We start from the raw sequence: 17,123 nt of genomic DNA on the forward strand, positions 1-17,123 counted from the left end.
ATCATTCGCATGGAGAGCAACTGTACACGTAAGGCGCTTTGAGACTGCAGCTGTAGGAGCTAAATGACACACAGTAAGGTCTGGAGCAGTAACTTCTCTCTCACTGATAAGAGTAGGAATTGCGCTGCGGCACACTTTACCAAAATGTCCCATTTTTGCACATTGGTTGCATTTTTAGCAGGGCACTTGGGGTCATTTGCTAGATGAGAGTTGGAGCCACAACGGTAGCAGGTTTTGAGTTGAGAACAGCGCTGTGTATGTGTACTGCTCCGATTCCTTTTATCTCTTTGTTGCACGAGCTTCACAGGGGCGTCGGGCACGTGCACAGGAGCAATAGCCTTCGCTTCTGCCATAGCGGATTCGATCTGTGTAGCAATAGTGATCGCTTTGTCAAGTTTTAAGTCAGTTTCCAACAGCAAGCGTTCTCTGATCCTCAAAGAGGACATCTTCTCAATAAATTGATCCCTAATCATATCATCAGCAAACATGCCAAAGTCACAGTTAGTAACTAATTCCCTCAATGTGGCAATGAACTGAGCAGTGATCTTGCCCGGTCTCTGAACACGCTGACGGAACTTGCTACGCTCAGCCACGACATTCATCTTCGGTACAAAGAAAGTTTTTAGCGCATCACAGGCAGATTTGTAAGAAGTGCCAGTCTCGGGAAGGGAAAGAAAAATTCTCTGCCCTTCTGTGCCTAAACAGTGCAGCAGTAGTGCGCGTTTTTGTTTGTCCGGCATGTCGTTTGCAGTCAATGCTAGCAGGGAATTTTCGAAAATCTGAATCCACGTGGTGTACAACATCGTAGGCTCACCCGGGGTTTCAAGCAAAGCAAGGGGTCGTGAAATTTCGATACAAGTCATCCTTGTCGCCAATATGTTGTGTATGTAGTAGGATTGTAGTAGATTCAAGACAGGCACGGACGGTACATTCATAGAGCGTTTACTTAACTTCTTCCTCGGTAGTTCTCAAGCACAAGTACAAGGCTGCACATAGTATACAGCGACACCGCAGGAAGGGGAGTGTATTACACGACACCACACCGAGCGCACTGGGTAGGAGAGGACTGCTCTATCTACATATAGAAGTGGCACTTGGATGAAATTAGTTGAAGGTTAAATATCGATCCAATGACAATAGTATCAATCCAATAGAAGTACTTGCTTGGTATCAGTATTATTGACATTTGGATCAATCTGCCCATCCCTGGTTGACAGGTATGCGTTCTGATGTCAAATAATCAACCACAGATGATTCGCCAGCACTTTTTATCTTTCAACATATCCAAACAGCTGAGCAACAAATTACATACTACCAAAATAATTACAAAATGATCTCAGATGAACATGAAACTCAGCGTTGCAAACTTCTTAAATTTTTATTTTCACGCCGAATGTTCTCCATCGCTCGATGAGCGGCCATGACACTGCGACTTGGAGGGAAGGAATATTTAATGAACGAATCCAAAAGGCCTACATAAATTGTCGGTTAGGTTACTAACTTGAGGAAGGAGATTTCTCTGATGAGCCCACACACTAAAGCCGAAGCGTCTTCTTCGCGATCCGATGCTTGAACATTTTCCTGGATTGGCTCGTCTTCACTGATGGAGATAAGACAAAAAAAAAATCATCCGCAGACTGCACATTACAGGGACAGTGTGCATTTGACCACAAGATGTCGCTGTATTGTATAAACCAACCAATGATGAGTGTTAAAAAGCTCAAAGAACAATACAAATTACTATACTGTGGAGCTAAATGCACATTTTCGTTATATTTGGTCTTTGTTCTATGGGCTAATGCTAACATGACTAAAATTTATAGACAATGTGTATTTTTTGGCCACTTGCTAGAGCTGTATGATGTAGTAGAAATGAAAATGGTTGATAAAAGGCACAACAAAGAATACAAACTACAGAACACATTATTTACAATCGATGGGGGAAAAAAACAATTGAATGTGTTAACAGTTAACTTGCTTTATTTTAATAGTTGAATGAATGCAGTTTTATATCTGAACTAACTCACCGCGCTGCAGAAACTCAACACTGCCCTCTAGTGGCCGAAAATAACATTTAGTTTGCATTTATTTCAAATAATATAACTTCGACAGAAAGGAGCCAGCGTATTTTTTGACATACAAAGAAATTAACGGTGGGCTGGATTAAACCATCATGCTTGATATGCCTGCTTTGAATCAATATTATGTTTTTAGGAAGGTTTTCTTTTTTACCACTAGGAGGCAGTAAATATTACACTGTGTCCTTTTAATGCAGACGTTGCTCATCCTAAACTGAGTATTAGCACAAAACAATCTGAGAGTAAATTAATGTACATTTTAGAATATTTAATACTTAACATGTAATCTGTGGTTAAACTATGCCCGTTTAATTAATGGTAAAATATGTGAGGCGATTAGTCAGGCCCCACCAACCTTGCAAAAGACCTCCATTCAATATCATTGCCATAATCAATTAATGTCTAACTACATGGATTACAATGAAATTATTAAAATATATAACTTTTTTTGAATTAATTGTAAATGGTCTGCATTTAAACAGCACATTTCTATTCACTAAAGACCTCCCAAAGCACTTTACAGTGTGCTTCACACTTATCCATACACACGCATACACAAAGGGGTCAGCAATGCAAGGCTCCCACCTGCTTATCGAGGGCATTAGGAGTTTAAGGAGTGTCTTGCACAAGGACACTTCGACGTTTGACTCTGAGGGGCTGGGAATTGAACCCAGCTCCAAAGACAAGCGCTCTACCTCCTGAGCTAATGCCATTTAATCTTCCGAACCGCTTAGCGTCTAACTTGGTGAAGTGGACCCCCTGGACTGGATGCCAGCCAATCACAGAGAATCACACATACAGCATTCAGTCACACATTCATCCAGAGTAACATTTAGGAATCACCAATCGACCTGCCATGCATGTTTTGTGAATGTGGGAGGAGACTGGAGTGCCTGGAAAAATCTCACGCAGGCAAGGGGGTAACTCAGGCAATTGAGGCAGGTAGCTGGAATTGAACCTAGGACTGCTTGTGAGGCATAAGAGCTAAACAGTATTCCATCGTGGTACCCATAAAGATTTTTTTTAATGATCAGAATTGCTTTTCACAGGACTGACGCTCCCCTACTTACCACCATTCGACTTACGATAAACGGTGGATACGATCATTTTTTTGGGGATGTCGAAAAATATCCGGACATTGCTGAAAGTTAGATTTTGTATTGTGTGCACCTTTTTCCGAGTAGAGGACACTACTGTAGTGCTTCTTTCCGCCGCAATCGGCGTGTGGCGCTGTGAGAGGTCACCCAGCGCCCACTCCGAAGAAGAAATCCGCTTCCTCTACTTAGTTTGTGTGTAAACATTCTATACTGTCTATACTATGTCTATACTATCTCCAGTGCGCTAAGAACTTTGACATTTTTATTGTTTAATATCTCGTATTTCCAATTAATATGGTTAGAGTAAAATGTAAAGAAGCGAGCCGTTTCTTTTTAAAAAAAAAAAAAAAAAAAGTGGAATAAGAAAGCTTGATGCGGTTGAGAAAATGGTTGGATCGCTTTTTTTTGGCCACTCCATAACACGGAGGCGGACCTCTTGAAGCTTATTTTCCAAAAGAAACTTACACTTAACTTTATTTACCTTTAGAGCATATTATTTCATGTAATGTTTATTTTTAGTACAAAACAATACATGTTACTTATACAAGCCTTAAACATACGTATATAAACCTTAAACATAGAAAATATAGCACTGAGGCAACTTACACACAAATTCAACTTAGGAACGATCGTCCGGAAACTATCTTGTTTGTAAGTAGGGCAGCGTCTGTAATCTTAATATGGGTTGCTGGAAGGCAGGAGTCTCAAATTCAATTTACATGTGGCCCACAAAAATCTGATAAAACATTTCACTGTACTAAGGTATCTTTACAAATTTTCTACAGAGAACAAGATCTAAAAATCAAAATAAATAACATTAATAATTAATATGAAAATAGTCAATTAGTGAATCCATATTTTTCTGTGGGGAGGGGCCCTCTCCTCGTGAGAGGTAAGAGAATTCTCCCTCCGTGGTCCGCTGTGTGTCGTAAGAGGCGACTAAAGTGGAGGAAGCGAGGGGACTGGGGATCCTCTCTATCTCTACTCCCTAAGAGGCAGCAAGGTGAAGAAAGGGGGGCGGGAGACCAAAAGGTCTCGCAAACCCTAGTTATAGGGTCACTAAATGTGAGAGGATGTGGAAGTAGAGCGACTTAGTGGAAGAAAGAGGAGATCGGAAGGATGATGACTAAAATGAAGGTCGATGTATTAGCCTTGAGTGAAACGAAGATGAAAGGAATGGGTGAATTACAGCTTGGAGGTATGTATGGTAGAAGGCCTGGAGTTGCGGGTGGACATGCTAGAGAAGGAGTGGCTGTGCTTGTGAGTGAGAAAGCAAAGGAAAAACTGGTGGAGTGGAAAGAGATATCTTCCAGATTGATGTGGGTGAGGTTGAAGTGGGGTGTAGAAGTATGGATGTTTATAAGTGCATATGGATCTAGTTCAGAAAGAAGCGCTGAGGAGAGAGAAGATTTCTGGAAGGACTTGTCCGAATGTGTGGCAAGTGCGAAAGAAGAGTGGAAAGTGATAATACTAGGTGACCTGAATGCTAGAGTGGGTGATGAAACGGTGGAAAATGTGATCGGTAGATATGGAGTACCAGGAAGAAATGAGAGTGGGAAGAAATTGATTGAGTTATGTGTGGAAAATGAGTTGGTGATTGGAAATACATTGTTTAAAAAGAGGGACGTGAATAAGTATACCTTTGTCAGAGTGGATTGTGGCAAGAAGGTGGAACGAGCACTGATGGATTATGTAGTGGTTAGGAAAGGGAGATAAGTAGATTGTTAGATGTGCATGTTTACAGAGGTGAAATGAGTGGTATGTCTGATCATTTTTATGTGAAAGGAAAACTGAGAATAGATGGATCGTGGAGGGCTAGTTATAAGAAGAGTGTGAGGGAAGAGGTGAAAATGTCAGAGTTGAATAAGGCAGAAAAGGAAAGATAGTTTAAAGAGAGGATAAGGGAAGAGTATGAACGGATTAGTAGAAGAGAAATGGAGAGTGTGGAAATGGAATGGAAGTGGTTTAAAGAGGCAGTGTTGAGGAGTGCAAAAGAAGTGTGTGGAATGAGAAAAGTTGGTCATGGTATTAGGAAAGGAAGTGAATGGTGGAATGATGAGGTATCAGTGACAGAGAAGAGACGTTACTTTGAGGAGTGGCTGCAAGATAAGCGTGGCGATGCGTAGGCAAGATATAAAGTGAAGAAAAGGTTGGTAAAAGCGGCAGTGGAAGCAGCAAAAAGGAAAGCAAATAATGAATGGTGTCGAAAGATAGGAGTGAACTTTGAGGAAAGGAGAAAAGTGCTCTGTAAAGAAATGAAAAGAATAAGAAACAGTGAGTCTGGTAAGGAAGAGAAAGTGAAAGATAAGGATGGTAGATTCCTGGTTAGCGGTAGTGCAGTCAGGACGAGATGGGCAAAGTATTTTGAGGAGTTGCTAAATGTGGAGGATGGAAGAGAAGTGAGAGTCGAGGCGATCGATGGTATGGAGAGAATGCCCGTGTTGGGTTATTTAAATGTGAAGCCTGTGGAAACATGGGAGGTGCAAGAGGCAGTGAAAGAAATGAAAGGGGCGAAGGCACCTGGGTTGGATGGTTGTACTGCTGAATGCCTGAAAAAAGCTGGCACAGCTATGATTGACTGGTTAGTACGCTTGTTGAATGTATGCATTTTTAAGTGGTGTGGTTCCTGTTGATTGGTGTAGTGCATGTGTTGTGCCATTGTATAAGGGTAAAGGTAATAAGTATGAATGTAGCAATTCGAGAGGTATCAGTTTGTTGTCTGTGCCGGGTAAGCTGTATGAAAGAGTCTTGATTAAGAGAGTGAGAGAAAGAATGAATAAGGTGGTGATGGAGGAGCAGAGTGGTTTCAGGAAGGGAAGAGGATGTGTGGATCAGGTGTTTGCAGTACGGCAGGTGTGAGAGAAATATTTTGCAAAAGGTAAGGATGTTTATTTGGCTTTCATGGACTTGGAAAAGGTGTATGACAGAGTTGATAGAGAGGCGTTGTGGGAATTGATAGTAATGTATGGAGTGGGTGGAAAGTTGTTGGAAGCATTGAAGAGTTTTTATATGAACAGCAGAGCATGTGTAAGAGTAGGGAGTGAGACAAGTGAGTGGTTCCCTGTGTTGACTGGTGTGAGACGGGGGGGTGTGATGTCACCATGGCTGTTTAATGTGTACATGGATGGCGTGGTGAGAGAGGTGAATGCAAGAGTATTTGGCAGAGGTGTAGAGATGATGGACAACAGTAAACAGTGTGGCAGGTAAGTCAGTTGTTGTTTGCAGATGACACAGCACTTGTGGCTGATTCTGAGGAAACGTTGAGAAGGTTGGTAACGAAATTTGGAAGAGTATATGATAGGCGTAAGTTATGTGTCAGTGTTGGGAAGAGTAAGGCTATGAAGTGTTCACGTGATGGAGTGGGCATGACGTTAGAAATCAGGATGCATGGAGAGGTGCTGGAAGAAGTTGAAAAGCTTTAGGTACTTGGGTTGTGATATGGCTGCAGTGGAATGGAGTGCGATGTATTGCACAGAGTGAATCAAGGAAGCAAGGTTTTGGTTGCTCTGAGGAGAGTGATGAGCAACAAGAGTATGAGTATGGATGTTAAGAGGGGACTGTATGAGAGTGTGATTGTGCCGACTGTGTTGTATGGTGCAGAGACTTGGCGCCTGAACGCAGATTTAAGAAGGAAATTGAATGATTTTGACATGAAGTGTTCTAGGAGTATGTTAGGAGTGACAAGATTGGATAGATTGAGAAATGAAATTGTGAGAGACAGAACTGGAGTAGTCGTGGAACTGAGCAAGCGTGTTGATAAGAGAGTACTCGGTTGGTTTGGACACATGGAGAGAATGAATGAGGAGCGAATGTTGAAGAGGATCTACAGAGCAGAAGTCAATGAAAGGAGACCAAGAGGAAGGCCGCGGTTGACGTGGATGGATGGTGTTGAGTGTACTGCAGGAAAAAGGTCTAAATATAATGGAAGCTAGAGCTCTTGTTGGTGATAGGAAGGAATGGAGACATGTTATGAAAGGATAGTGGGTTTGTGGATGCATTCTTAAGGATGAAATGAAATGATCTGCATTTATATAGCGCTTTTCAAGTCAATGACTTCCCAAAGCGCTTTACAATGTGCTCCAAATTTCCCAATAGCGGCCTTGCAGCCATGTAAGGCGCTAACCTGCTTATTGGGGGTATTAGGGGTTCAGTGTCTTACCCAAGGACACTTCGACATTTAACACGGGCGAGCCGGGATTCGAACTGGGATCCCTTGATCCCAAGACGAGCGCTCTACCTCCTGAGCTACTGCCTCCTTAAGGATGGGCTGGGCACCCGTATGATGCGGCAGGGGTAAACCAGTGAAAGCTGTCGGGCCCTGCTGTTGAACAAAAAAGTGTGTTGTGTCACCCTGACCCGAGTGACATGGCCACTTTCTGGTGTCCCATTTCATCTGGAGGGACAAAAGCATGACCAACTCAGGTGCCGAGGTGCCTAAAGAGACTAAAAGACAGAAAAACATGAGAAAAAGAGAACAGGAAAGACAAAGAATAAAAAGGAAAAGAAAAGGAGGGAAAAAGGAAAATACAAAAGAGCAGAAAAAAGAAAGAACTAGACCGTTAAGGCTCCATGTCAAGGGGGATGCGGGCGCAGTGGATTTTGGGGAACTTTTTAAAAAACTTTCCCAGAATAAAGTGCAATTGCACCTCCACTACACTAGGCCATTGTGGTGTTTTCACTGACAGAGTTTTTTGTTTTATTTATCCTCCATGCAGTGCATAAGCACAGAGAATAAGCACTGAGAGTGAAGTGTAGACACCAAGTGTAGCAGACCCTCAAGTGACCTGTTGAAAAAAGTATTTTACACAGATGTAGAGACCTGTGTGCTTGCTCTGTTAAAAATATTGGCAGTGGACAGCACAAAACTAAATAAATTAAGCTGTCACATCAAAATGTTACAACCCAATCATGCCTATAAGAGGCTTGAGATTTTTTTCTGCGAAAAAAAGGCAAAGATTTGGCATGAACGGAGGTAATATATTACCACCAACATCAAGCAATCGTTGTTTTGTTCCCACCAATATAATGTGATCATTTAACAAAAATAAAAAATAAATAAACAAAAAAAAAAAGATGGGGTGTGGGCCTTAAAATATCCTGCGGGCAGCCAATTCACAAATCCGACAGCGCTTGTTTTCAGCCAATCGGAGCGCGAGGCAGACGACAGCCTGTGGCTGGCGATTTAGATCGGCCGTCTTTGTATGACAGATGATGCACATGTGATTCACAAGCTCGTACAGTGTTTCCTATAGAAATGGTTGGCCAATATGTCTGGGGCACTTGTAATGTAGATTAGAGGTATCCAGAACTGAAAAGTAATTTGGAAAAATGTTTGAAAAGGATAAAGGCATGCAGGCCCCCTCACGATCAACTTAACGTGCAGAGGATCGATGAGAACCTAAACAAAGTTATTTGTTCTACAGTGAGTGTTTTATTTTTCTTACGCTGCTGTTGGGTCGGTTCGTTGTCAGTGAGAGAATATGGTACCGTGAGCTTCTGGCCATCAACTTTGTGTAATGTGACATCAGTCACTTTGTAGTCGGAGATTGGGATCTGCAGTGGATCCCAGTATTTAATGTCTATTGATAATAATGTCTAATTTCTTTAAAATTAACAAATAACTTTATTCTTGTGTTTTTTAGTAATTACTCATATATCCACTGTAACCAATGGGGTCGATATTTACCAGCGAGAAGTTTGTAAGTTACTGCGGCCGCATTACTTGAGCTCCTATTGAGTATATTACTGCGCCCTCGTAGGCATATGACAAAAACAAATACAAGCAAAGGTGGCGTTTTGCAATTAAAAGTAAAACTAGTAGATTATGGAATAAGATATACAATATCAAAATCCAGTGTATCAACTTTATGAAACTCATGAAGTAATTTCCATATGTTTCTCACCAGGGAAAAAGAACCAATGCAAATTACACCACTCGTTTCATAAACTCGATATACAGGATCACTCATCGTATATCCTTTATATCCCATTATCTTTCACAAATCTGAATTTATTTTTATGTGTAGGTGGCTTCTGACTTCCTCATAGATCGCCAACATTTTTAATCTGCCCTTACAATGTTAGTCTTTGGACACCTTGATGCCATGAATATAACTTTGTATATAACTATTGAGACCCTTTTCTACTGACTTTTGAGATAGCTTTGCATAATCCAGAAGAAATGATACGGCTATGCCATCAAGAATAGCGACTGAAGATTCTCTCTCTTTTGTTTTGGCTGCTCTATTTGCTCCACGTGTGATTCATGGATACCGCAACTATCGATTGGTCTACAAGCCAGGTTTGAGACTCCTGATGTAAGTGAAAATCTCACATGTAGTCAATGTTGTTGAGCTGAGAGTCGGTGACAAAATCAATGCAGCCAGATCCAAGGACACTGTTCGGGTTCGTGAAGGTCAGTGTGGCCTTTGTGTTCACAGCACCAGAACTATGATTATCAGCATATCCAATCTGTGTGCAAAAACAACCAAAACACAAATGCATTCAGTACACTTTTAAAAAAATATTTTAAGTACGACCACTGGTTTAGTCTGTTTTTAATATTGGACATCTGCTTATAAGATTGCATAGGATTCCAGTTCATTATTTTGACTATTATAAATTGTTTACATAATTTTCAAAAATAAAGACACGAAAGCAGGGTGTCCAAACTTTTCAGAAAGTGGGCCAGATTTGGTAAGCTGAAACTGCGTGAGGGCCAACTGTTCTGCTTGGTTGAATGAGTGGTGTGGATCTATCCCTCGTGTATCGGACTAAGGGGAAAAGCAAGTCAACCTATATGACCCAAGAACATTTTCATTTAAAGAAACCTCTTTGAGAACATAAGACAAACTTACTTGAGCTAGGAAGTAATGCAGATATAACATTCAAATGTGATACACTTGTGTAAACAGGGGTTGGCAACACAAAATGTGAAAACGGTCAAAAATTAAAAGCTTTATATGCCGTGAAAAAGTATTTGTCCCCTTAGATTAGAGGTAAGATCATTGGCCCAGGCCCGGTTCGAAATTCAGGTCAAGCCTGGAATGTCAATCATTGATTCGGGCTGAGGCCTGGCTTCTCTCTCGCTGACAATTAAAAAAAAAAAAATCCACTCTTCATGTGTTCTGTGTTTCCTGTTCCTTGTCTGCTAGCTGGCGCGTCCGACTTTTCAGAAACATACTGAGTACTGATGAGTTAAAAATTGGAAGTTTTGGAATGAGAGCAGCCTGTTACATCTGGCGTAAAAATGGCACAGGATTTGACACAAAGAACATGATGCCAACAGCAAAGTATTGTGATGGCAGCGTGAAGGTTTGGGACTGCTTTGCTGCCTCAGGACCAGGACAACTGGCTGTGGTTGACTGAATAATGAATTCTGGTGTTTACCAGAAGATCCTAAAGGATCAGTTTGTGTCCTCAAACTCAATTGCTCATGGATCATGCAAAAGGACAACGATCCAAAACACACCAGCAAGTCCATCTCTGAATGGCTCGAAAAAATAAAAAAAGGAGAGGGTTTCGGAGTGGACAAGTCAAGGTCTGGATTTAAATCCGATTGATATGCTGAGGTGTGGGCAGCACGGCGGCTGAGTGGTTAGCGCATCCGCGGCACAGTTTGGAGGTCATGTGATGAAACCTTCCTGTGTGGAGTTTGCATGTTCTCCTCGTGCCTGCGTGGGTTTCCTCCGGGCACTCCAGTATCCTCCCACATTCCAAATACCTGCATGTCAGGTTCATTGGCCTGTTTAAATTGTCCCTAGATGTGAATGAGCGAGTGAGTTGTCGGTCTCTGTGTGCCCTGCGACTGGCTGGCAACCGGTTCAGGGTGTCCCCTGCCCACTACTCGAAGATAATTGGGATGGGCTCAAGCACCCCTGCGACCCTACTGAGGATAAGCGGAACAGATAATGGATGTATATATATATATATATATATATATATATATATATAAATATATACAGTGCATCCGGAAAGTATTCACAGCGCTTCACTTTTTCCACATTTTGTTATGTTACAGCCTCATTCCAAATTTTATTAATTTAATCTCTTATCTCAAAATTCTACACAAAATACTCCATTATGACAATGTGAAAAAGTTTTTGTTTTTTTTTACTTTTTTTGAATTTATTAAAAATAGAAAACTAAGAAATCACATTTACATAAGTATTCACAGCCTTTGCCATGAAGCTCAAAATTGAGCTCAGGTGCATCTTTTTTCCACTGATCATCCTTGAGATCTTTCTACAGCCTAATTGGAGTCCACCTGCAGTAAATTCAGTTGATTGGACATGATTTGGAAAGGCACACATCTGTCTATATAAGCTCCCACAGTTGAGTGTGCATGTCAGAGCACAAACACCAAGCATGAAGTCAAATGAACTGTATGTAGACCTGCGAGAAAGGATTGTCTTGAGGCACAAATCTGGGGAAGGATACAGAAAAAATTCTGCTGCTTTGAAGGTCCCAATGAGCACAGTGGCCTCCATTATTCGTAAATGAAAGACATTTGGAACTACCAGGACTCTTCCTAGAGCTGGCCGGCCTTCTAAACTGAGTGATCGGGGAAGAAAGGCCTTAGTCAGGGAGGTGACCAAGAACCCAATGGTCACTCTGTCAGAGCTCCAGCGTTCCTCTGTGGAGAGAGGAGAGCCTCCCAGAAGGACAACCATCTCTGCAGCAATCCACCAATCAGGCTTGTATGGTAGAGTGGCCAGACGAAAGCCACTCCTTAGTAAAAGGAACATGGTAGCGCGTCTGGAATTTGCCAAAAAGCACCTCAATGACTCTCAGACCATGAAAAACAAAATTCTCTGGTCTGATGAGACAAAGATTGAACTCTTTGGTGTGAATGTCAGGCGCCATGTTTAGAGGAAACCAGGCACCGCTCATCACCAGGCCAATACCATCCCTACAGTGAAGCATGGTGGTGGCAGCATCATGCTGTGGGGATGTTTTTCAGCAGCAGGAACTGGCAGACTAGTCAGGATAGAAGGAAAAATGAATGCAGCAATATATAGAGATATCCTGGATGAAAACCTGCTCCAGAGGGCTCTTGACCTCAGGGTGGGGCGAAGGTTCATTTTTCAGCAGGACAACGACCCAAAGCACACAGCCAAGATCTCAAAAGATTGGCTTCAGAACCACTCCGTGAATGTCCTGGAGTGGCCCAGCCAGAGTCCAGACTTGAATCCGATCGAACATCTCTGGAGAGATCTGAAAATGGCTGTGCACAAACGTCTCCCATCCAACCTGATTGAGCTTGAGACTTATTGCAAAGAAGAATGGGCAAAACTGCCTAAAGATAGGTGTGCTAAACTTGTGGGATCATATTCAAAAAGACTTGAGGCTGTATTTGCTGCCAAAGGTGGATCAACAAAGTATTAAGCAAAGGCTGTGAATACTTATGTAAATGTGATTTCTTAATTTTCTATTTTTAATAAATTCAAAAAAAGTAAAAAAAAAAACTTTTTCACATCGTCATAGTGGAGTATTTTGTGAAGAATTTTGAGATAAGAGATTAAATTAATACAATTTGGAATGAGGCTGTAACATAACAAAATGTGGAAAAAGTGAAGCGCTGTGAATACTTTCCGGATGCACTGTATATATATATATATATATATATATATATATATATATATATACACACATAAATAATTATAAATTAACTCCAGGCAGGAGGGGTTTGATTATTGAATGATCATGACATTTCCAAGCTAAAGGTATGGATATCGGATCAGTATTAATCAACAAGACCCTATATTTACTTGGATTTGATCAATACCGAAATTCCCTGTATCGCCCACCCTTAGTGCAAAACACTTTCCCTGCAAGGCCACTGGCTACTCACCATACTGTTTGTCTGGACTTCAACGAGTTTGACGATCCCTTTTTGTGTGCTGGAAGGCGATGCAACTGCTTTGTTTTCCTCACAGTCGACATCATCACCACAAAAGTCATTGGTCTCCTTCTCATCAGCTGCTATGCCAGCACATTTTACGTTCTTGTCACCTGTATTTATGCTTGATGATAGGCAGACCATTTCTATGGGATTTGGGTTCTCCAAAATGAATTCTTTTTCTGTTGCAGCTGGCTTTAATTTTGTGTCCATAACAGGTACTGGAGCAAGCACCAAGCTTTCATCATGAATTGTATTTTTGTTGCCTAAACAACTTTGCTTGCACTCAATGTCACACCCATCAAAAGGAGCATCAGGAATGTAAACCTTTGTTGGCCTTAAAAACAAACAAAACAAAAAAAACAAGAAAACTGCGTTAATGTTACTTATCTGAAGGTGTATCATTACCTTTTAACTTGACTTATTTGTGAAATCAAATTTGGCGTCAGTTGAAAATGAAAAATAAATTATTTATGGGGTGGCAGTAGCTCAGGAGGTAGAGCGCTCGTCTTGGGATCAAGGGATCCCAGTTTGAATCCCGGCTCGTCCGTGTTACATGTCGAAGTGTCCTTGGGTAAGACACTGAACCCCTGATACCCCCAATAAGCAGGTTAGCGCCTTACATGGCTGCAAGGCCGCTATTTGGAAATGTGGAGCACATTGTAAAGCGCTTTGGGAAGTCATTGACTTGAAAAGCGCTATATAAATGCAGATCATTTCATTTCATTTAAATTCAATTTTCTACTGCATATAGAATTTCCCAAATTTTGATATTTGTTTAATGGTAGAAACTGGGTTTTTCTCCTCTCTTATAAACGGTAGGATATACTTTCAGTGTTTACTTTGGAGAAGGGTGCAATATAATACATACATTGTAAATGCTTAATTTAGGTTATTGTAATCTCTTCAAAGTGGGCAGGGCTGGCCCAAAAAATAAATTTAATCAAGACTTTTATTTTTGCCTTTATCAATCAATATATATTAAACAAAAAGAGGGATTAGGGCTTAGTGATGATTTTAATGTTGGCAATGGTTCAATCTAACAAAGGTGTAGTAGCTTCATCCTAAAAAAAAAATTTGAATTTAACATTACAGTATACACTAGGACTAGTCACTCTTCTTTTATGTATTTCAATACATTGGAGGATGCCATGTGGCATCATTGTTCCTCTCACAGATCTACTTTGATACTATAAAAATCAATTTTGTTTCCAAATGTATTATTTTTGAATGTGATATGGTGTGTCTAAATAATTTGTAGCCATTGTCTTGAATCGTTCATGTTTACAAAAATCAGATCACAAAAAATTCCTAAAATGTGAGCTAAAAAATAATTTTATTTTTAACAGAACCTTTTTAACTGTTCAAAGACAGGCACAATGGGACTGACCTGTTAGCTGCGGTATAGTGACTGGACTGAAGGGCCCTTTTCTCCTCTGGTTCTGCAATAAGGGTCTTATGGTTGAAGAGCATTGATGGTGGTTTAACAGATGATTCAGAGCCAACTTCATTAGTGGATATCTGCTCTGCAACATTTGGGCCAGAACTCTGTTGATTCATAGTCTTGCTTATCTTTAAAAAATGTATTCGCTCCTTCCCTGTCAAAACGCACATACCCATCCTTTTCCTCTTTCTGGATGGCTCTCCTGTTGCTTTTTCAGCTCTGTTTTCACCTTCACTTTCAATGAGTAAAGAATCTTGGCTCACATCTTGGTTCCTTACTAAATCAGGTTCAAGATCATTCTCTATTCTATCATGATCTGCAAAAGTCACTGAGTATGACTGGCCTACGTCTTCAGAGACCAGCGGAGAGACTTTGCTTTGATCGGTGCATGTTTGAGACATTGGAAGGTCAGATTTTTCTGTCATTTGTTCTGCCTTCAGTTCCAAAGGAAAAATATCCAGTTGAGAATCACTGATAGGATGTCTGATTCTTATTCCTTGTTGACTTCCAGATTCATCAGACATTTTGTCAGTAATGACGTTTGTTTTGGTCAAAAAGGCTCGTACAGCTTGCTGATCTTGCACAGAAATGATGATAGATACCTGTGGAGGACACAGAAGGACAGCAAGACTTGCGGTATAGATGGTCTCTAGAATTCTGGAACAATTGTAGACCCTTTCGTACCCTAGGTCACGCATGATGTTACAGTCGAGCTGGAGGAAAAACAATACTCCGCGCTGATCAAAAGACTGATTAAACCAAGTTTTCGTTTCTGCTATTTCAGTATTAAAATGTCGAGATGTTGTGTATTGTCATAGTTTGTGTTTGGGTGTCAAAATAGGAGAAAAAAAAATGGTGATCCTAAATAACAATTTTACAGGATCCGAACGGACACTCCTGACCAAAGAAAGGGAAGCGAGTTGTGGGTAAATGCATTAAAGCGAATAGATTGTACTGAGTCACTCAACAAAATTGCTCGAGTTTCAAGCGCATATTTCATATCAGGTAAGATAAATTGATAAAAGTAGCCTAAATGACATCAAGAGATGCTTCTTTAAAAAAAAAAAAAAAAAATAAGAATAATAATACATAAATTAATAAATGTTTTAAATCAATGACTTGGATTTTGTGCTAAACATTTGTTTGCAATGTGTGCTTGTTCGAGCAGCCGCACGCAGTGTTTACATGGCTAACGTTGGCAATTAGGCTACACGCTAACAGTTAGCTGAAGCTGAAAAAAATAACAAGATATTTTGCCAATATAAAAACTAATAAAGACTCGATACCAACAATAATAGACGTTAAATTTCTCTCATCTAAGTGTGCGCTGCAAACTCGAGCAGATGAGTGCCCTGGTCCAATTCTTTTCGCTGTAATGTAATTTAGTCACAACTCACTCTTTTTTCTTTGATTGGGAGTGTCCGCTGGGATCCTGTAAAACTTCTATTTACGATCACAACAGTTTTTTTTCTCCGATTCTGGCACCCAAAAACAAAATATGATGAAAACTAGCATCAATAACAGCTTTCTTTTCCTCAGTCTTCTGACCAGCGGAAGTCTTGTTTTGCATCCAGCTTTGGCTATGACGACACGTGTTACCTAGGTTATTAAACCGTAACATCAAAGCCATCCAGTTTAATAATTCAAATCCTAACTTTTACTGCTTGTTGACATATTGTCACGCTCTAGCTTTTTGCCTCCTGGCTGATGCCCTCCCACCTCATACTTCACAATGTTTACAAACAAATGAAAGTATCTATTCATGAAATCTTTAGATTAATTAGAATTTTAAAAACAAAAAACATGCATGATTACCTGCTCTCGAAAATCATTCATGGAGGAAAGCTTGTCACATGTCCCTTTTCTAATCCTGAGCAAGGAAAGTTGTGTTGCATCTGAACTACCTTGAAAAATAAGAGGTCATATGCACGCGCGCGCGCGCACACACACACACAAATGAATAAATACACTCACACCTATATATATATATATATATATATATATATATATACATACACACACACACACACACACATATATATTTATGCACACACATATATATTAAAATATATACACACACATATATGTTAATATATATATATATACGTATAAATTATATGTATAAATTATATAGTCAAGGTATATGTATATCGTACTCTACCATGTTAACTTATGTCTACTTCATTTTGCGGCAAAAATACATACTGTTACAGTGCATTAGCATCTTTTACCTTTGGCTGGTACATTTGTGAGATCTTCAGACATCTTTTAAAAAAAATGAACATTAAAAATGAGTTAAAGATAAAAAAAAGATGTTAGCTAATGTCTCAAAATGGCAACGTGTGCATAATACAGTATTGGCTTTCTTAAACTTCACTAGCCCATTTCCGTTCCCCTTATCTAATTAATACCGTAATTCAAATGGTTGTAAGTTTAAAAACTAACCAAATTTTCTTATGAGTAATCTAAAACGATGTAATTTGTATATATATGTACCCTGTAAGGTGTGGTTTATTTTGAGTAGCTTTTCTGGCGAATATCAATAAAACAGTTTGGCTAATCTTCTCTTGAATTTTAGAACTCACCTGACCACAAAAACTACC

General features: G+C 40.2%; 1 protein-coding gene across 6 annotated transcripts; it reads right to left on the bottom strand.

Annotated features, from left to right (window-relative positions):
• Positions 1-1,251: 1,251 nt before the first annotated feature.
• LOC148361726 (uncharacterized) lies at positions 1,252-17,113 on the bottom strand. 6 transcript variants are annotated; one of them, XM_088342478.1, is made up of 8 exons: positions 17,045-17,113; positions 16,752-16,785; positions 16,336-16,424; positions 14,467-15,122; positions 13,029-13,413; positions 9,510-9,646; positions 1,502-1,600; positions 1,252-1,432 (listed from the first exon to the last, which is right to left on the bottom strand). In XM_088342478.1, exons 2-8 carry the CDS (start codon positions 16,783-16,785, stop codon positions 1,354-1,356), a joined length of 1,479 nt encoding a protein of 492 aa, XP_088198604.1. In that variant the 5' UTR covers positions 17,045-17,113; the 3' UTR covers positions 1,252-1,353. The 6 variants fall into 6 exon arrangements, with proteins under 6 accessions (XP_088198604.1, XP_088198606.1, XP_088198605.1 ...); XM_088342480.1 differs by having other exon boundaries at positions 14,467-14,602; positions 14,693-15,122; positions 16,752-17,099; XM_088342479.1 differs by having other exon boundaries at positions 17,017-17,093.
• Positions 17,114-17,123: the final 10 nt, after the last annotated feature.

The sequence above is a fragment of the Urocampus carinirostris genome, chromosome 8, assembly GCF_059441175.1.
Source record: "Urocampus carinirostris isolate Australia breed hairy pipefish chromosome 8, RoL_Ucar_1.0, whole genome shotgun sequence".
In the NCBI taxonomy this organism is placed as follows: Eukaryota; Metazoa; Chordata; class Actinopteri; order Syngnathiformes; family Syngnathidae; genus Urocampus; species Urocampus carinirostris.